The sequence below is a fragment of the Oncorhynchus mykiss genome, unplaced genomic scaffold (assembly GCF_057628025.1).
Source record: "Oncorhynchus mykiss isolate SJ-2025 unplaced genomic scaffold, ASM5762802v1 scaffold101, whole genome shotgun sequence".
Classification (NCBI taxonomy): domain Eukaryota; kingdom Metazoa; phylum Chordata; class Actinopteri; order Salmoniformes; family Salmonidae; genus Oncorhynchus; species Oncorhynchus mykiss.
In genome coordinates, this window is record NW_028322100.1 from 1,633,968 (window position 1) to 1,655,874 (window position 21,907).

The 21,907-nt window shown below is 46.1% G+C and overlaps 1 protein-coding gene across 2 annotated transcripts in view; it reads right to left on the reverse strand.

Moving 5' to 3' along the window:
- Nucleotides 1-21,907, reverse strand: part of LOC110531748 (polymerase (RNA) III (DNA directed) polypeptide A) — a 68,610-nt gene that overhangs the window by 11,758 nt on the left and 34,945 nt on the right. Inside the window, exons 19-26 of one of the 2 annotated variants that reach the window (XM_090228792.1) lie at nucleotides 20,114-20,251; nucleotides 18,904-19,074; nucleotides 16,973-17,086; nucleotides 10,065-10,100; nucleotides 6,829-6,915; nucleotides 4,458-4,540; nucleotides 2,690-2,860; nucleotides 1,627-1,720 (exon numbers count right to left, since the gene is read on the reverse strand). In XM_090228792.1, the coding sequence (XP_090084918.1) occupies nucleotides 1,627-1,720; nucleotides 2,690-2,860; nucleotides 4,458-4,540; nucleotides 6,829-6,915; nucleotides 10,065-10,100; nucleotides 16,973-17,086; nucleotides 18,904-19,074; nucleotides 20,114-20,251 (894 nt within the window). The remainder of the gene's footprint in view (nucleotides 1-1,626; nucleotides 1,721-2,689; nucleotides 2,861-4,457; nucleotides 4,541-6,828; nucleotides 6,916-10,064; nucleotides 10,101-16,972; nucleotides 17,087-18,903; nucleotides 19,075-20,113; nucleotides 20,252-21,907) is intronic. The other variant, XM_090228793.1, reaches the window with a different exon arrangement.

Consider the following 21,907-nt stretch of genomic DNA (forward strand, 5'->3'; position numbering starts at 1 on the left):
TACACCTGTTGTATTCAGGACTACTACACCTGTTGTATTCAGGACTACTACACCTGTTGTATTCAGGACTACTACACCTGTTGTATTCAGGACTACTACACCTGTTGTATTCAGGACTACTACACCTGTTGTATTCAGGACTACTACACCTGTTGTATTCAGGACTACTACACCTGTTGTATTCAGGACTACTACACCTGTTGCATTCAGGACTACTACACCTGTTGTATTCAGGACTACTACACCTGTTGTATTCAGGACTACTACACCTGTTGTATTCAGGACTACTACACCTGTTGTATTCAGGACTACTACACCTGTTGTATTCAGGACTACTACACCTGTTGTATTCAGGACTACTACACCTGTTGTATTCAGGTCTACTACACCTGTTGTATTCAGGACTACTACACCTGTTGTATTCAGGACTACTACACCTGTTGTATTCAGGACTACTACACCTGTTGTATTCAGGACTACTACACCTGTTTTATTCAGGACTACTACACCTGTTGTATTCAGGACTACTACACCTGTTGTATTCAGGACTACTACACCTGTTGTATTCAGGACTACTACACCTGTTGTATTCAGGACTACTACACCTGTTGTATTCAGATCTACTACACCTGTTGTATTCAGGACTACTACACCTGTTGTATTCAGGACTACTACACCTGTTGTATTCAGATCTACTACACCTGTTGTATTCAGGACTACTACACCTGTTGTATTCAGGTCTACTACACCTGTTGTATTCAGGACTACTACACCTGTTGTATTCAGATCTACTACACCTGTTGTATTCAGGACTACTACACCTGTTGTATTCAGGTCTACTACACCTGTTGTATTCAGGACTACTACACCTGTTGTACTTGGCGCATGTGACAAATAGACTTTGATTTGAATGTGAGAGCCTGTCAGCATTCTATGGAACCGTGGTCTGAATTATAGTGATCCACAAGCATTCCTACTTCATTCACATCTATCACTCCACTATTAATGCTAAGTTGTAATTATTTTCACCTCTATTTTTTTTATTTTAGCTTTATTTAACTAGGCAAGTCAGTTAAGAACAAATTCTTATTTTCAATGACGGCCTAGGAACAGTGGGTTAACTGCCTTGTTCAGGGGCAGAACGACAGATTTGTACCTTGTCAGCTCGGGGATTTGAACTTGCAACCTTCCGGTTACTAGTCCAACGCTCTATGGCCTATTTATTGCCTTACCTCCCTACTCTTCTACATTTGCACACACTGTACATAGATGTTTTTCTATTTTTCTTGTCTTTTGTGTTATTGACTGTACATTTGTTTATGTTACTCTGTGTCGCACTGCTTTGCTTTATCTTGGCCAGGTCGCAGTTGTAAACATGTTCTCAACTAGCCTACTTAGTTAAATAAAGGTGAAATTAAAAAAATAATAAAAATGTAGTATTGAAAACTGTAGTGCTGAGCACGATGCCAGAATCACACGTTTTCAAAACAGCACAGCAACCTTGCAGGAGCGGGAATCACTCCACCGTGTGACTCGTGACGTTGTGGAGTAAAAAGGGGGACATTGACAGCGGTGACAGATTTGTCCCTGTAGAGTAGCTACAGGACGTGCTGAATAGCGAGCTACCTCTCCCAGAAGGGTCTTCTCAATCCTCCCTTTCACCAGCCGGCCGAAGTCTGCGTCGTCGTCCACATCCAAGTGAGCGCTGATTATAGGTGTGCTGATGGGAACACAACAGAAGCCCTTTAATAAAATGGTGTGTGTCATTCTGAATAGAGTGCCATTTAAAACGGATGGGCTACTGCTCATTGTTTGGCGAGGCAATTGGCTTGAGATTCACACTCTCTTATCTCTCTCTCTCTCTCTCCCCCCCCCTCTCTCTCTCTCCCCCCCTCCCCCCCCCCTCTCTCTCTCTCTCTCCCTCCCTCCCTCCCCCCCCCCCCCCCTTTCTCTCTCCCCCCCTCTCTCTCTCCCTACTCTCCCTCCCTCCCTCTCCCCCCTCTCTCGAAGGTGTATTCATTCCTTCTCCAGGATTCTCTCCAGGGCTGTGTGATTAGGACACGGAGCAGAATAACTACCGGCTGACGGGGGAACATCACAGTTGGGCACTGTGATTGGAAGCTAATGGAACACGGCGCCCGGCGGTCCGCTCTGAAGGATCCCGGCTGGGTCCAAACAGCACCCTATTCCCTATATAGGGCTCTGGTCAAAAGTAGTGCACTATATAAGGAATAGGATGCCATTTGGGATTCAGGCCGTATTCCTGTTCAGTCAGGAAGACAAGGAATTATTTGGACGAAAACTATCTGTTTTTAGGTTTTATGCTTCAGGGTGAAATTGATTGAATCTGAACGTCTCCTAGTAACTTGTAACAATGAGCAAGCCTTCATGATCCTTCTACTATAGTAGTCTGGAGAGAAAAGTGAGAGGATTAACAGAGACTTCTCCAAGTCCAGCTCTGACTCACATCTGATGTTGACTGACCATCCTAAACCAGTTCCACGGCTGATTTTCATTCTTCCTCTCTAATCAAACACTGATTTAGACTTGGGACACCAGGCGGGTACAATTAAGTATCATTTAGAACAGCAAACCAGCAGTACTCTGGACCTCCAAACTCAGATCTGAATCCTCCGGTCCTAAAGCCATTTCAAAAGGAGCTTGATAAGGGCTTTGACCCCCGACTCACCTGATGTTCTTGGAGGCGTTGATGATCTCCTTGATGCGCGGGACCCCCAGGGTGATGTTCATGGAGGCTACCCCAGCAAAGTGGAAGGTTTTCAGGGTCATCTGGGTCCCAGGCTCCCCAATGCTCTGGGCACACAGGGCTCCTACTGCTGAGCCCGGCTCCATCTGAGCTCTGGGGACACAGACATGTAGGATGAATGGGTAAAGTGTTACCTACCAGGGGTTCAAACCTGGGTTGACCCGCTGAGCTAAAGGACTAAGTATTAACCTGGGGAGCTAACACAAGTATTCAGACAGATAGGATTGAGACATAGAATCAATGGGCATAGTGTGTCCTACAGGGGGGGTTCAACACAAGTCTCCCAAGATACTCCTAGGCATTAGCTTGGGGATCGAACACAAGTCTCCCAAGATACTCCTAGGCATTAGCTTGGGGATCGAACACAAGTCTCCCAAAATACTCCTAGGCATTAGCTTGGGGATCGAACACAAGTCTCCCAAGATACTCCTAGGCATTAGCTTGGGGATCGAACACAAGTCTCCCAAGATACTACTAGGCATTAGCTTGGGGATCGAACACAAGTCTCCCAAGATACTCCTAGGCATTAGCTTGGGGATCGAACACAAGTCTCCCAAGATACTCTTAGGCATTAGCTTGGGGATCGAACACAAGTATCCCAAGATACTCCTAGGCATTAGCTTGGGGATCGAACACAAGTCTCCCAAGATACTCCTAGGCATTAGCTTGGGGATCGAACACAAGTCTCCCAAGATACTCCTAGGCATTAGCTTGGGGATCGAACACAAGTCTCCCAAGATACTCCTAGGCATTAGCTTGGGGATCGAACACAAGTCTCCCAAGATACTCCTAGGCATTAGCTTGGGGATCGAACACAAGTCTCCCAAGATACTCCTAGGCATTAGCTTGGGGATCGAACACAAGTCTCCCAAGATACTCCTAGGCATTAGCTTGGGGATCGAACACAAGTCTCCCAAGATACTCCTAGGCATTAGCTTGGGGATCGAACACAAGTCTCCCAAGATACTCCTAGGCATTAGCTTGGGGATCGAACACAAGTCTCCCAAGATACTCCTAGGCATTAGCTTGGGGATCGAACACAAGTCTCCCAAGTTTCAAGCAAGGTTACTTATCACTCCATTAACACAACCACCTGTGAGCAGTGACCACCACAGATACAACCATCTGTGAGCAGTGACCACCACAGATACAACCATCTGTGAGCAGTGACCACCACAGACACAGCCATCTGTGAGCAGTGACCACCACAGACACAGCCATCTGTGAGCAGTGACCACCACAGACACAGCCATCTGTGAGCAGTGACCACCACAGACACAGCCATCTGTGAGCAGTGACCACCACAGACACAGCCATCTGTGAGCAGTGACCACCACAGACACAACCATCTGTGAGCAGTGACCACCACAGACACAGCCATCTGTGAGCAGTGACCACCACAGACACAGCCATCTGTGAGCAGTGACCACCACAGACACAGCCATCTGTGAGCAGTGACCACCAAAGACACAGCCACCTGTGAGCAGTGACCACCAAAGACACAGCCATCTGTGAGCAGTGACCCCCAAAGACACAGCCATCTGTGAGCAGTGACCCCCACAGACACAGCCATCTGTAAGCAGTGACCCCCACAGACACAGCCATCTGTGAGCAGTGACCACCACAGACACAGCCATCTCTGAGCAGTGACCACCACAGACACAGTACCTCATGTACACAGACACAGTACCTCATGTACTTGTCCCTGCAGGTCTCCAGAAACTTCTCTAGCTGGCTGGGAGTGATGCGGTCCAACTGATACAGAACTCTGGGCTGAAACAGAGAGAGAGAGAGAGAAAGAGAGAGTGCGAGACAGAGAGCACAACAGAGAGAGAGAGCGAGAGAGAACGTGAGCAAGAGGATTTACACTGAGATTTACAGTTATAGGGCAGGTAGTGTTCTCCTGGCATCCGCCAAACCCAGATTCATCCGTCGGACTGCCAGATGGTGAAGCGTGATTCATCACTCCAGAGAACGCATTTCCACCGCTCCAGAGTCCAATGGCGGTGAGCTTTACACCACTCGACAGTTGGCATTGCGCATGGTGATCTTAGGCTCGGCCCATGGACACCCATTTCATGAAGCTGCCCCATGAGATTCATTTCTGAGATACGAATAAGTTATAATAAATTTTAAAAAACTGTTCCACGAAAAACGTGCACATGAAAACCATAACTGGCACGCAGATCGGTGGACATTGTAAGACGTTTGCATTACACATGAGAAATGTTGCACACTCCTCGTGTACTGTAACCTATTACCTGCAACTTCAGGAGAGTGAAGGCAGAACCTGTAAAAGCCAGGAAGAGCGGGATGAGGATGGTTGAGGTTAAGGGTTTTTCCTTCTGGTTATCTTGATCTCTGGTTCCCTCTTGAGGCATTTGTATCTTATTTCATCAAACAGTGCGATTAAAGCATATGACAAACATATAGTTGATTTTATGAAAACACATAGGGTGTGTCTATAAATGGAAAAATACACGTTTAAAAATGTTGACTAATTGATTGGTCGAAAGAAGAGGATTTTTTTTTGTCGGGGACAGCCCTAATTTACACTAAGATGGGCTAATGGACAGATACAGATAAATAATTTATACAATCAAGTAAGGCTTTGGTGATTTTCGGTTTAAATTGTCACAAAAAAGCTTTGACGGCGAAAAGTTGGTTGATTCAGTCATTTTACGTTGTAAAATTGCGGTGATCGGTTAAAATTGCGAGCCCTTATTTTGTAGTGATTATATATTTATGTGGTAATATTGCAATGCGCTGACTGTTTTATTATTGTTATTTTTAAACCTTTAACTAGGCAAGTCAGTTAAGAACAAATTCTTACTTTCAATGACGGCCTAGGAACAGTGGGTTAACTGCCTTGTTCAGGGGCAGAACGACAGATTTGTACCGTGTCAGCTTGGGGGTTTGAACTTGCAACCTCCCGGTTACTAGTCCTACACTCTAACCACTAGGCTACCTGCTGTCCCTACACTCTAACCGCTAGGCTACCTGCCGTCCCTACACTCTAACCACTAGGCTACCTGCCGTCCCTACACTCTAACCGCTAGGCTACCTGCCGTCCCTACACTCTAACCACTAGGCTACCTGCCGTTCCTACACTCTAACCACTAGGCTACCTGCTGTCCCTACACTCTAACCGCTAGGCTACCTGCCGTCCCTACACTCTAACCACTAGGCTACCTGCCGTCCCTACACTCTAACCACTAGGCTACCTGCCGTCCCTACACTCTAACCACTAGGCTACCTGCCGTCCCTACACTCTAACCACTAAGCTACCCTGCCACCCCTACACTCTAACCACTAGGCTACCTGCCGTCCCTACACTCTAACCACTAGGCTACCTGCCGTCCCTACACTCTAACCGCTAGGCTACCTGCCGTCCCTACACTCTAACCACTAGGCTACCTGCCGTCCCTACACTCTAACCACTAAGCTACCCTGCCGCCCCTACACTCTAACCACTAGGCTACCTGCCGTCCCTACACTCTAACCACTAGGCTACCTGCCGTCCCTACACTCTAACCGCTAGGCTACCCTGCCGTCTCTACACTCTAACCACTAGGCTACCCTGCCGTCCCTACACTCTAACCACTAGGCTACCCTGCCGTCTCTACACTCTAACCACTAGGCTACCCTGCCGTCCCTACACTCTAACCACTAGGCTACCCTGCCGTCTCTACACTCTAACCGCTAGGCTACCCTGCCGTCCCTACACTCTAACCGCTAGACTACCCTGCCGTCTCTACACTCTAACCACTAGGCTACCCTGCCGTCCCTACACTCTAACCACTAGGCTACCCTGCCGTCCCTACACTCTAACCACTAGGCTACCCTGCCGTCCCTACACTCTAACCACTAGGCTACCTGCCGTCCCTACACTCTAACCACTAGGCTACCTGCCGTCCCTACACTCTAACCACTAGGGCTACCCTGCCGCCCCATTTATGCAGGAATAGTGCAGTGATGGGAAACAGCTAAATCCTGGATGGACTGCTTGAAAAAGAGATGTCATTGTGACTGTGTTAAATGTAAAGGATGAAAAGGTCTACCTCAGTGGTGCCATTGTCGTTGATGCCGTATTTGTCCCTGGTCTTCTTGATCTTCTCAGATGTAGCCTTGATGAACTTTTTGATCTCCTTTGGTTGGGAGAGAAGGAGAGAGAGTGAGATAAAGGGAGAGTGAGATAAAGGGAGAGTGAGTGAGAGAGAGTGAGAGAAAGGGAGAGTGAGAGAAAGGGAGAGAGAGTGAGAGAAAGAGAGAGTGAGAGGGAGAGAGAATGAGATAAAGGGAGAGCGAGAGGGAGAGAGAGAGTGAGATAAAGGGAGAGAGAGAGAGAGAGAGAGAGAGTGAGAGAAAGGGAGAGAGAGAGAGATAAAGGGAGATAAAGGGAGAGCGAGAGGGAGAGAGAGAGTGCGATAAAGGGAGAGAGAGAGAGAGTGAGATAAAGGGAGAGAGAGAGAGATAAAGGGAGGGAGAGAGAGAGTGAGATAAAGGGAGAGAGAGAGAAAGGGAGAGAGAGTGAGATAAAGGGAGAGCGAGAGGGAGAGAGAGAGTGAGATAAAGGGAGAGAGAGAGAGAGTGAGATAAAGGGAGAGTGAGATAAAGGGAGAGAGAGTGAGAGTGAGATAAAGGGAGAGTGAGATAAAGGGAGAGAGAGAGAGAGAGTGAGAGAAAGGGAGAGTGAGAGAAAGGGAGAGAGAGTGAGAGAAAGAGAGAGTGAGAGGGAGAGAGAATGAGATAAAGGGAGAGCGAGAGGGAGAGAGAGAGTGAGATAAAGGGAGAGCGAGAGGGAGAGAGAGAGTGAGATAAAGGGAGAGAGAGAGAGATAAAGGGAGAGAGAGAGAGAGAGTGAGAGAAAGGGAGAGAGAGAGAGATAAAGGGAGATAAAGGGAGAGCGAGAGGGAGAGAGAGAGTGAGATAAAGGGAGAGAGAGAGAGAGTGAGATAAAGGGAGAGAGAGAGAGATAAAGGGAGGGAGAGAGAGAGTGAGATAAAGGGAGAGAGAGAGAAAGGGAGAGAGAGTGAGATAAAGGGAGAGCGAGAGGGAGAGAGAGAGTGAGATAAAGGGAGAGAGAGAGAGAGTGAGATAAAGGGAGAGAGAGAGAGAGTGAGATAAAGGGAGAGAGAGTGAGATAAAGGGAGAGCGAGAGGGAGAGAGAGAGTGAGATAAAGGGAGAGAGAGATAAAGGGAGATAAAGGGAGGGAGAGAGAGAGTGAGATAAGGGGAGAGAGAGAGAGCCATGTCAATAACAGCCATGATAAGATAAGATGTCAATAATTCACTCCTGTTGAGATGTAACACTTTAGAAACCCAGTGGGGAAAATACAATACAAAGCTGGTAGAAATGACGGTTGTAAACTGGTTACAATGATGGTTCTAAAGTGATGGTTGTGATGGCTGTAAAGGGGTTCTAAAGTGATGGTTGTGATGGCTGTAAAGGGGTTCTAAAGTGATGGTTGTAAAGTGGTTCTAAAGTGATGGTTGTGATGGTTGTAAAGGGGTTCTAAAGTGATGGTTGTGATGGCTGTAAAGGGGTTCTAAAGTGATGGTTGTAAAGTGGTTCTAAAGTGATGGTTGTGATGGTTGTAAAGGGGTTCTAAAGTGATGGTTGTGATGGCTGTAAAGGGGTTCTAAAGTGATGGTTGTAAAGTGGTTCTAAAGCGATGGTTGTGATGGTTCTAAAGGGGTTCCAAAGTGATGGTTGTGATGGTTGTAAAGGGGTTCTAAAGTGATGGTTGTGATGGTTCTAAAGTGATGGTTGTAAAGTGGTTCTAAAGTGATGGTTGTGATGGTTGTAAAGGGGTTCTAAAGTGATGGTTGTGATGGCTGTAAAGGGGTTCTAAAGTGATGGTTGTAAAGTGGTTCTAAAGCAATGGTTGTGATGGTTCCAAAGGGGTTCCAAAGTGATGGTTGTGATGGTTGTAAAGGGGTTATAAAGTGATGGTTGTGATGGTTGTAAAGGGGTTCTAAAGTGATGGTTGTAAAGGGGTTCTAAAGTGATGGTTCTAAAGGGGTTCTAAAGTGATGGTTGTAAAGTGGTTGTAAAGGGGTTCCAAAGTGATGTTGTGATGGTTGTAAAGGGGTTGTAAAGTGATGGTTGTAAAGTGGTTGTAAAGGGGTTCTAAAGTGATGGTTGTAAAGGGGTTCCAAAGTGATGTTGTGATGGTTGTAAAGTGATGGTTGTAAAGTGGTTGTAAAGTGATGGTTGTAAAGTGGTTGTAAAGTGATGGTTGTAAAGGGGTTCCAAAGTGATGGTTGTAAAGGGGTTCTAAAGTGATGGTTCTAAAGGGGTTCTAAAGTGATGGTTGTAAAGTGGTTGTAAAGGGGTTCCAAAGTGATGTTGTGATGGTTGTAAAGGGGTTGTAAAGTGATGGTTGTAAAGTGGTTGTAAAGGGGTTCTAAAGTGATGGTTGTAAAGGGGTTCCAAAGTGATGTTGTGATGGTTGTAAAGTGATGGTTGTAAAGTGGTTGTAAAGTGATGGTTGTAAAGTGGTTGTAAAGTGATGGTTGTAAAGGGGTTCCAAAGTGATGGTTGTAAAGGGGTTCTAAAGTGATGGTTGTAAAGTGGTTGTAAAGTGGTTCCAAAGTGATGGTTGTAAAGGGGTTCCAAAGTGATGGTTGTAAAGGGGTTCTAAAGTGATGGTTGTAAAGGGGTTCTAAAGTGATGGTTGTGATGGTTGTAAAGGGGTTCTAAAGTGATGGTTGTAAAGTGATGCCTCTTCAACCACTTTTGCCCCTGGGTTACTTAGTACATAATGTAGTGTACAGACCTTGGTAAATCAAGAGAACCGTTAGGAGATCATGCTTCCACACAACACACCAGCAGAGCTTCACAGTGTAAAACTGGTCTTTCAACACAGCACTACGCACTAGGTCAGGCTGTGCAGGACAGACAGTAACATCACAGAACAGGAAACACTCATTCCATTTCATTCTACAATCCATTTAAATCAAACCTGCTAAAAACATTCTGTTGATCAAAACCCAATAACGATGCAACTCTTACACGATTAGTAAAATAACATTCAAATCAACTGTGGATGCATTCTACAATAAAATGTATTTAAAATATGTACAACGTTTAATTTATTTGATTAAATCAAACCCCCTACTACGATTCAACACTTGCCTGATCAGTACTTTAATCCAAACATGGGTAGACACATTGAAAAAGCCAAACTTTAGAATTGACCAACTGACTGAATGCAATGTTTGAAACGGTGCTGTTGTCACCGTGGTTAGTCTCACACCATTACCGAGACATGATGCACGTTAGACACCGTACCTCCATATACTTCTCTGAGCCCGTGTCTGTCAAGGCCTTGACGAGGGGGACAAAGTAAGACAGAAACCACAGAGTAAACTGGATCAACCTTACCACACGTTCCTTTAAATCAACTCCGTGTGCGCGCACGGGCGCCCACACATTATTCATCATTAAAATATGGTAATGACTAGAAACAAAAATGAAATAAAACTAACGAATGGAGGAAAAAAAAGAAGGTGATTATGCTGCTATCTTGAAATCAGTTAATTAGCTGATAACGGATAGGCCTATTCATTTGAAACCAGAAGGTGTCGTACAAGTCCTTGACCCCTTGTGCTGATCTGACTTTCAACATTCCAATTAAAAGTTTATATACAAAAAAAAGGGGGTGGAACCGTTCCAACAATAACGAATGACAATCCTTCAGGCTTCCGTCCCCATCAGCCAGCATCAGAACTTCCAGACCCTGAGTGTGTATGACGGAACATTGTTAAAATGGGATGTAAACCCCATCTGCCTAGGGAGACTAAATCACCAAGATACGTAATATACCTTCAAATAAGCCTCTGGATTACAGAGCATGTACTGATGAAGAAACAGTAACAATATACACAAACCCTGTTAGGACAACATACATTATAAATGTTTAAAGATGCTTTTAATGTTTAGAGAAGCTTTTTTTTATGTGAAAAGATGCATTTCTAGTCACAGTACTCATGGGACGTCATTAAAAGGAGGAATCCTAGAGCACGGAGATCTCATGGTACACGTCTTTAATAGGAGGAATCCTAGAGCACGGAGGTCTCATGGGACACGTCTTTATTAGGAGGAATCCTAGAGCATTGAGGTCTCATGGGACACGTCATTAAAGGAGGAATCCTAGAGCACGGTCTCATGGGACACGTCTTTATTAGGAGGAATCCTAGAGCACGGAGGTCTCATAGTACACGTCTTTATTAGGGGGAATCCTAGAGCACGGAGGTCTCATGGTACACGTCATTATTAGGAGGAATCCTAGAGCACGGAGGTCTCATGGTACACGTCATTAAAGGAGGAATCCTAGAGCACGGAGGTCTCATGGTACACGTCATTAAAGGAGGAATCCTAGAGCACGGAGGTCTCATGGGACACGTCTTTATTAGGAGGAATCCTAGAGCACGGAGGTCTCATGGTACACGTCATTAAAGGAGGAATCCTAGAGCACGGAGGTCTCATGGTACACGTCATTATTAGGAGGAATCCTAGAGCACGGAGGTCTCATGGTACACGTCATTATTAGGAGGAATCCTAGAGCACGGAGGTCTCATGGGGCACGTCATTAAAGGAGGAATCCTAGAGCAGGAGGTCTCATGGTACACGTCATTAAAGGAGGAATCCTAGAGCACGGAGGTCTCATGGTACACGTCATTAAAGGAGGAATCCTAGAGCACAGAGGTCTCATGGTACACGTCATTAAAGGAGGAATCCTAGAGCACGGAGGTCTCATGGTACACGTCATTATTAGGAGGAATCCTAGAGCACGGAGGTCTCATGGGGCACGTCATTAAAGGAGGAATCCTAGAGCAGGAGGTCTCATGGTACACGTCATTAAAGGAGGAATCCTAGAGCACGGAGGTCTCATGGGACACGTCATTAAAGGAGGAATCGTAGAGCACGGAGGTCTCATGGTACACGTCATTAAAGGAGGAATCCTAGAGCACGGAGGTCTCATGGTACACGTCTTTAAAAGGAGGAATCCTAGAGCACGGAGGTCTCATGGGAGACGTCATTAAAGGAGGAATCCTAGAGCACGGAGGTCTCATGGTACACGTCTTTAAAAGAGGAATCCTAGAGCACGGAGGTCTCATGGCACACGTCAATAAAGGAGGAATCCTAGAGCACGGAGGTCTCATGGTACACGTCATTAAAGGAGGAATCCTAGAGCACGGAGGTCTCATGGGACACGTCATTAAAGGAGGAATCCTAGAGCACGGAGGTCTCATGGGACACGTCATTAAAGGAGGAATCCTAGAGCACGGAGGTCTCATGGGACACGTCTTTATTAGGAGGAATCCTAGAGCACGGAGGTCTCATGGGACATGTCATTAAAGGAGGAATCCTAGAGCACGGAGGTCTCATGGTACACGTCATTAAAGGAGGAATCCTAGAGCACGGAGGTCTCATGGGACACGTCCTTAACACTAGAACTGCCTGGCCTTTCAGCCTACCAGTACCCACTAGAGAACGTTGCTGGGCATCCCCTTTAGCATATGCCTCAGATGCATATCAACCCGCAAGGAGCACAAACAAGCTTGATAAATAGTGCATAAACTATTGTAAAGGATTAAATTGCATAAAGAAATACTTGTGGAAATAAAAAAAATAAATAAAAAAAGACTAGTTGTTTAGATGGATCGTCAAGGATATGTTGTTTTGTGTAATTCTATTAAGTCCTAAGAAGAAAACAACAACAACGTAGGCCTGTAGTCTATTTTCATTCCAGTAACAATAAAACACTACAGTGTTTCCATTTGATCAACTTGATTTGTAAATTAAATTAGTAATAAGAGTTAAAGTCATTAATAAAGTCCAGTTTACAGCTTCTTCTGACAAAGTAGAAATTAAAAATATGATAATAATAATATAACCTGCCAGGTGCACAGGTGAAATGATTTGCTGTATTCCTAAACATGAACTGGACTACATTGTAAAGGATTCAATTGCATTCAGAAATATTAGTGGAAATATATTAAAATGACAACATATAAAGACAGTCATCTGTTGATGGTATCAGACACTGTATTGGGCCCTTATACCGGTGCCTTTACGCATGAAGCGATCCAGTTCTCTCTTTATGCTTCAGGTTCCACGGCCAGCACACAGCTTCAGGGCTTCGTGTGAGGCAGCAGACTTCACATTGTGTCTTGTTTTTCCCCAGTGGGAGCTGTGGTATCTTGAGGAAGAGAGAGAGGGGGAGGGAGAGAGCGAGAGGGAGCGAGAGAGAGAGAGAGCGAGAGAGAGCGAGAGAGAGAGAGAGCGAGAGAGAGAGAGGGAGCGAGAGAGCGAGAGAGAGAGAGAGCGAGAGAGAGAGAGAGAGAGAGAGGGAGAGGGAGATAGCGAGAGAGAGCGAGAGAGAGCGAGCGCGAGAGAGACAGAGAGAGAGCGAGAGAGACAGAGAGAGAGCGAGAGAGAGCGAGAGAGAGAGCGAGAGAGAGCGCGAGAGAGAGGGAGAGCGTCTGTAGCTTCTTTCTTGGCGTTCATGTGGTTCTCACGAAGCTCACATGCCAGATCCATGATGAAATCTCTCCTGCTGACTGGCTTGTACGGACGCGTTGACAGCAGCCACGTCGGGCACGTTGTAGAACAGCGTGTTCGGCAAATGGAAAGGCCGTCTGTACACGGTAGAGATATATAACCTTTGTGTGATTGTAGTCTGTCGTCGTCTCCCGGGTTTCTTCTTGCGGTCATTGCCGACGGCAACAGCGGGATGCATGGTGTTGAGGATGACACACTTTCATTGACATCCACACACCACTTTACCACTCTTCATCACTGATGTGGAGTACAGCTCAGCTGGTCTGTTGTTTTGCACCGGAGGGGGGGGGGGGGGGGGGACAAGCTCCCACCTTTGTTTGCTCACTGTTCTGAACAGGCTAGTATTCCTCGCAATCAAATTGGTCACAATTTCTGCCTTTGCAAGACTCCATGAGTCTCAAACCCACAGTCTCAGACAGTCACTCACCTGCAGGCCTGGTTTCATCTTTACCCTGATATGGAAAGACATTGAGAAAGTACTTGGTTTGGACATGGGCAGGCTAACCAGAACGTAAGTCACAGGCTTACCCTTATCAGCTTGTATCTGGCTTCTATCGCTCATTCTTCCATTGACCACAGAATATCATAGTGTAATTTGAAGTTTATTATGTTAGTAGTTTTTGCCTAGTAACCAGAGCAGTGCTGCCTCGCTATTGGTCAACTGCTGTAGGGACAGCACGGATATTCTTGGAACAAGAAAAAACTCTAGAATTCTGAGAATTCTATTTGACAAAGGGAAGCGTCATGGAAACGGAAGAATACACTCGTTCAGATTCTATATAGAAATCAACATGTTTTACCCACATGTGACTGAAGGATGAAATCTATAACTTGATAAATCTATATTTCATAAATCTATAATATTTGAACGGTGGTTGAAGATCTGCTGTTGGCTGTGACTGTTGATAGACCATAATATAGGTCTGTGTCCTAAATGTCACCCCAGTCCCTATATAGAGCCCAATGGGCCCAGGTTAACACTAGTCCCTATATAGAGCCCAATGGGCCCAGGTCAACACTAGTCCCTATATAGAGCCCAATGGGCCCAGGTCAACACTAGTCCCTATATAGAGCCCAATGGGCCCAGGTCAACACTAGTCCCTATATAGAGCCCAATGGGCCCAGGTCAACACTAGTCCCTATATAGAGCCCAATGGGCCCAGGTTAACACTAGTCCCCTAGTCCCTATATAGAGCCCAATGGGCCCAGGTTAACACTAGTCCCTATATAGAGCCCAATGGGCCCAGGTCAACACTAGTCCCTATATAGAGCCCAGGCTGGGACATTACTGTTGATGACTGATATAGGTCTATAGGCTGGGACATTACTGATGATGACTGATATAGGTATATAGGCTGGGACATTACTGATGACTGATATAGGTCTATAGGCTGGGACATTACTGATGATGACTGATATAGGTATATAGGCTGGGACATTACTGATGACTGATATAGGTCTATAGGCTGGGACATTACTGATGATGACTGATATAGGTATATAGGCTGGGACATTACTGATGACTGATATAGGTCTATAGGCTGGGACATTACTGTTGATTGATATAGGTCTATAGGCTGGGACATTACTGTTGATGACTGATATAAGTCTATAGGCTGGGACATTACTGTTGATGACTGATATAGGTCTATAGGCTGGGACATTACTGATGACTGATATAGGTCTATAGGCTGGGACATTACTGATGATGACTGATATAAGTCTATAGGCTGGGACATTACTGTTGATGACTGATATAGGTCTATAGGCTGGGACATTACTGATGATGACTGATATAGGTCTATAGGCTGGGACATTACTGATGACTGATATAGGTCTATAGGCTGGGACATTACTGTTGATGACTGATATAGGTCTATAGGCTGGGACATTACTGATGATGACTGATATAGGTCTATAGGCTGGGACATTACTGATGACTGATATAGGTCTATAGGCTGGGACATTACTGTTGATTGATATAGGTCTATAGGCTGGGACATTACTGTTGATGACTGATATAGGTCTATAGGCTGGGACATTACTGTTGATGACTGATATAGGTCTATAGGCTGGGACATTACTGATGATGACTGATATAGGTCTATAGGCTGGGACATTACTGTTGATGACTGATATAGGTCTATAGGCTGGGACATTACTGTTGATGACTGATATAAGTCTATAGGCTGGGACATTACTGTTGATGACTGATATAGGTCTATAGGCTGGGACATTACTGTTGATGACTGATATAGGTCTATAGGCTGGGACATTACTGATGACTGATATAGGTCTATAGGCTGGGACATTACTGTTGATGACTGATATAGGTCTATAGGCTGGGACATTACTGTTGATGACTGATATAGGTCTATAGGCTGGGACATTACTGTTGATGACTGATATAGGTCTATAGGCTGGGACATTACTGATGACTGATATAGGTCTATAGGCTGGGACATTACTGTTGATGACTGATATAGGTCTATAGGCTGGGACATTACTGATGATGACTGATATAGGTCTATAGGCTGGGACATTACTGTTGATGACTGATATAGGTCTATAGGCTGGGACATTACTGATGACTGATATAGATCTATAGGCTGGGACATTACTGTTGTTTGATATAGGTCTATAGGCTGGGACATTACTGTTGATGACTGATATAGATCTATAGGCTGGGACATTACTGTTGATGACTGATATAGGTCTATAGGCTGGGACATTACTGATGACTGATATAGGTCTATAGGCTGGGACATTACTGTTGATGATTGATATAGGTCTATAGGCTGGGACATTACTGTTGATGACTGATATAAGTCTATAGGCTGGGACATTACTGTTGATTGATATAAGTCTATAGGCTGGGACATTACTGTTGATGATTGATATAGGTCTATAGGCTGGGACATTACTGTTGATGACTGATATAAGTCTATAGGCTGGGACATTACTGTTGATTGATATAAGTCTATAGGCTGGGACATTACTGATGATTGATATAGGTCTATAGGCTGGGACATTACTGATGATGACTGATATAGGTCTATAGGCTGGGACATTACTGATGACTGATATAAGTCTATAGGCTGGGACATTACTGTTGATGACTGATATAGGTCTATAGGCTGGGACATTACTGATGATGACTGATATAGGTCTATAGGCTGGGACATTACTGATGATGACTGATATAGGTCTATAGGCTGGGACATTACTGATGACTGATATAGGTCTATAGGCTGGGACATTACTGATGACTGATATAGGTCTATAGGCTGGGACATTACTGATATAGGTCTATAGGCTGGGACATTACTGATATAGGTCTATAGGCTGGGACATTACTGATGACTGATATAGGTCTATAGGCTGGGACATTACTGATATAGGTCTATAGGCTGGGACATTACTGATATAGGTCTATACGCTGTAACATTACTCTTGATAATAGATCTAAAATCAATAATATAGTCTGGTCCCAAACGGCTCCCTATTCCATACGGTATGCAGTGCACTACTTTCGACCAGGGCTCTGGTTAAAGTGCACTATGTAGGGAATAGGGTGCCATTTTGAATGCAAGACATAGAAGCAGTCAAGTGGATAAGTGATAGTTATTTACCTCGAGGAAGCTGTCTCGGCAGCACTTGAAGTCACTCCTCTTCATGATGGACTCTGCTGTCAGGACCAACTCATTCTTACTGAGGGCTGGCTGCTCTGAACACGTATGGACAGACTGGGGGATGGAAGGATGGAGGAGGGAGAGAGGTATGGAGGGATGAGGGATAGAGGTATAGAGGGATAGAGGGAGGAGGGATAGAGGGATGAGGGATGGAGGGATAGAGGGATGGAGGGATAGAGGGATGGAGAGAGGAGGGATAGAGGGATGAAGAGAGGAGGGATAGAGGGATGGAGAGAGGAGGGATAGAGAGAGGAGGGATAGAGGGAAATGGATGGAGGGAGGAAGGATAGAGGGATGGAGAGAGGAGGGATGGAGAGAGGAGGGATGGAGAGAGAATGATGGAGGGAGGAGGGACAGAGGGATGGAGGCAGGATGGATAGAGGGATGAAGGGAGGAGTGATAGAGGGGTGGGGGGAGGAGGGATAGAGGAAAGAGGAGTGATGGAGGGATAGAGGGAGGAGTGCGGATGTGTTATTAGTAACTGTGGGCAGGTGAACAAACAGCTGACCTGCATCACCAACACACACATAGAGATGACAACATGCATGCTGGGTAAATCCTCATCTCACCGTCTGCACATTCTGAAGCCTGGTACTTTGAAATGTAGGATTGTTTATGTTATTGTTGCCAGACTGACGACAGGTGAGGTCTAAGAGAATAATGGGTGTGTGAGTGTGAGCGTCTGCGTGTGCGCGTCTCTGTTTATTTTACCTTTATTTAACTAGGCAAGTCAGTTAAGAACAAATTCTTATTTTCAATGACGGCCTAGGAACAGTGGGTTTAACTGCCTTGTTCAGGGGCAGAACGACAGATTTTAACCTTGTCACCTCGGTGATTTGAACTTGCAACCTTCCAGTTACTTCCAGCAACCTTCCAGTTACTAGTCCAACGCTCCAACGCTCTGTGTGTGTGCGCGTCTCTGTGTGTGTGCGCGTCTCTGCGTGTGTGCGCGTCTCTGTGTGTGTGCGCGTCTCTGTGTGTGTGCGCGTCTCTCTGTGTGTGCGCGTCTCTCTGTGTGTGCGCGTCTCTCTGTGTGTGCGCGTCTCTGAGTGTGTGCGCGTCTCTGAGTGTGTGTGTGTGTGCGCGTCTCTGCGTGTGTGTGTGTGTGTGTGTGTGTGTGCGCGTCTCTGTGTGTGTGTGTGTGTGCGCGCGTCTCTGTGTGTGTGTGCGCGCGCGTCTTTGTGTGTGTGTGTGTGCGCGTCTCTGTGTGTGTCTCTCTGTGTGTGTCTCTCTGTGTGTGTGTGTGTGTGTGCGCGTCTCTATGTGTGTCTCTCTCTGTGTGTGTGTGTGTGCGCGTCTCTGTGTGTGTCTCTCTGTGTGTGCGCGCGTCTCTGTGTGTGTGTGTGCGCGTCTCTGTGTGTGTCTCTCTGTGTGTGTGTGCGCGTCTCTGTGTGTGTGTGTGTGCGCGTCTCTGTGTGTGTCTCTCTGTGTGTGTGTCTCTCTGTGTGTGTGTGTGTGTGCGCGTCTCTCTGTGTGTGTGTGTGTGCGCGCGTCTCTGTGTCTCTCTGTGTGTGTGTGTGTGCGCGCCTCTGTGTGTGTGTCTCTGTGTGTGTATGCGCGTCTCTGTGTGTCTCTCTGTGTGTGTGTCTCTCTGTGTGTGTGTGTGTGCGCGTCTCTGTGTGTGTGTCTCTGTGTGTGTGTGCGCGTCTCTGTGTGTGTGTGTGTCTCTCTGTGTGTGTCTCTCTGTGTGTGCGCGTCTCTGTGTGTGTCTCTCTGTGTGTGTGTCTCTCTGTGTGTGTGCGTCTCTGTGTGTGTGCGTCTCTGTGTGTGTGCGTCTCTGTGTGTGTGTGTCTCTGTGTGTGTGTGTCTCTGTGTGTGTGTGTCTCTGTGTGTGAGATTAAGTAGTGCCGCAACACGTGTGTGTGACTCACCCGGATGTTGTCCAGAACTCTGTTGAACTCCAACGGCTCATCTTTCCCCTCCATGGCGGCCGGGTCCAGGCCGTCCCCCCCGTAGACAAACTGGATGATGTCACCAGTGGAGCTCCGTACCGTCAGATCATACTGGGAACACAGGTCCTCCAGCGACTTCACCAGACGCCTCTGTTGACACACAACACATCCACCACAGAAGAACAGATCAGAGGACGACTCAACAACAGATAGGCCTCTTTAATCCTGCTTGTTGTGTCACCGTGTGTGTGTGTGTGTGTGTGTGTGTGTGACCACTCAACACCCTTCCTCTGCTATGTGTCATTAGTCAGCTGTTCTGATCTGAACACATCAACAACACACCCCTCAGGACCCTCAACTCTGGACCACCAAACCAGGGCCCCACTGCATGTTGTTTTCACTGTAATGATCAGGGCCTGATTTAGACCTGGGACACCAGGTGGGTGATATTAATGATCAGGGCCTGATTTAGACCTGGGACACCAGGTGGGGTGATATTAATGATCAGGGCCTGATTTAGACCTGGGACACCAGGTGGGGTGATATTAATGATCAGGGCCTGATTTAGACCTGGGACACCAGGTGGGGTGATATTAATGATCAGGGCCTGATTTAGACCTGGGACACCAGGTGGGGTGATATTAATGATCAGGGCCTGATTTAGACCTGGGACACCAGGTGGGGTGATATTAATGATCAGGGCCTGATTTAGACCTGGGACACCAAGTGGGGTGATATTAATGATCAGGGCCTGATTTAGACCTGGGACACCAGGTGGGGTGATATTAATGATCAGGGCCTGATTTAGACCTGGGACACCAGGTGGGGTGATATTAATGATCAGGGCCTGATTTAGACCTGGGACACCAGGTGGGGTGATATTAATGATCAGGGCCTGATTTAGACCTGGGACACCAGGTGGGGTGATATTAATGATCAGGTAGAACAGAAAGCCAGCAGGCTCCGGACCTCATAGGGTCAGAGTTGAATAGTCCTGCCCTAGGAGATAACTACTCAAGAGGGAGCCTGATAAGATTTAGATTTGTAGGGAGCACACGTTGTTCCCTCTTTTCTTGAATACAAACAGAGAGCAGAGGGTGTTGGGTACGGTGCAGCAGGCAGCAGCCCAGCGGTGTGTGTGTGTGTGTGTGTGTGTGTGTGTGTGTGTGTGTGTGTGTGTGTGTGTTACCTGCATGTATCCGGTCTCCGCTGTTTTAACAGCGGTGTCCACCAAGCCCTCTCGACCGGCCATAGTGTGGAAAAAGAACTCCGTCGGCGTCAGGCCTGAATAAAAGCTGTCAGCTACAAACCCTTTAGCTGCAGGAAGCTGTGACACGACACACACAGAGAGAGACAGAGAGACAGAGAGACAGAGACAGAGAGAGAGAGGGGTGTTACGACATTATAAAAGGCCCCGTACGTGTCCCAAATGTCACCCTATTCACTATTACTGTAGAGTGTACTACTTCTGACCAGGGCCCCACAGAGCCTTGGTCAACACTAGTGCACTAAGTAGGGAAAAGGGTTGCCATTTCGGGATTCATCCCCTGTCAGAGCAAACAAATGGCTCTGACTGAGCCAGCTGGAGAGATGTTGTTTACTGCTAGGAAGGAGAAACATCTATGAACGTTTGAACGTTTTTCAACTCTTAGCCTACAATTTCTGCAGGTTCGAGAAAATCTAATCGATTCCCATCGAAATCCATCGGTTTAAGCTAGAGATTGTTTTTGCATCAGGCTGTGTGTGTGTCTCAATCCGCCGCATCCCGACCAGTCTCCCAGTCCCTGCCTTTGAATAATATCCTCACAGCACGATGCCGCCACCACCATGCTTCACCATAGGGATGCTGCCACCACCATGCTTCACCGTAGGGATACTGCCAGGTTTCCTCCAGATGTGAAGCTTGGCATTCAGGCTAAAAAGAGTTCAATCTTGGTTTCATTATGTCAGAGAATCTTGTTTCGCATGGTCTGAGTCCTTTAGGTGCCTTTTGGCAAACTTTAAACGGGCTGTCATGTGCTTTTTACTGAGTAGTGGCTTCCGTCTGGCCAGAGATGGATGTCCTTCTTGAAGGTTCTCCCATCTCCACAGGAACTCTGGAGTTCTGTCAGAGTGACCATCGGGTTCTTGGTCACCTCCCTGACCAAGGCCCTTCTCCCCTGATTGATCAGTTTGGCAGGGTGGCCAGCTCTATGAAGAGTCTTGGTGGTTCCAAACTTCTTCCATTTAAGAATGATGGAGGCCACAGTGTTCTTGGCGACCTTCAATGCTGCAGACACATTTTGGTACACTTCTCCAGATCTGTGCCTCGGCACAATCCTGTCTCGGAGCTCTACGGACAATTCCTTCGACCTCATGACTTGGTTTTTGCTCTGACATGCACTGTCAACTGTGGGACTTTATATAGACAGGTGTTTACCTTTCCAAATCATGTCCAATCAATTGAATTTACCACAGATTGAATCCAATGAAGTTGTAGAAACATCTCAAGGATAATCAATGGAAACAGGATGCACCTGAGCTCAATTTCAAGTCTCATAGCAAAGGGTCTGAATACTTATGGAAATAAGGTATTTCTGTTTATTTGCAAAAACTTTTTTTTCCCGCTTTGTCATTATGGGGTGTTGTGATGTCATTATGGGGTATTGTGATGTCATTATGGGGTATTGTGATGTCATTATGGGGTGTTGTGATGTCATTATGGGGTGTTGTGTGTAGATTGATGAGGGGCAAAAAATAATTTCAGCAATTTTTAGAATAAGACTAATGTAACAAAATGTGGGAAAAGTCAAGGGGTCTGAATACTTTCAGACTGAACTGTATATGATAAGAGGCACATTACGCATCAACAGAAAAACAAAAGCCCTTTGATATAGCTAGCTATATGTAAATAAATGAAACCAGCTCCAGTAGGCTAATGTCTGAGTAAGAACGGTATTAATGTAGTCTACTGTATAACATGTACATCGTTCAAACCACGACA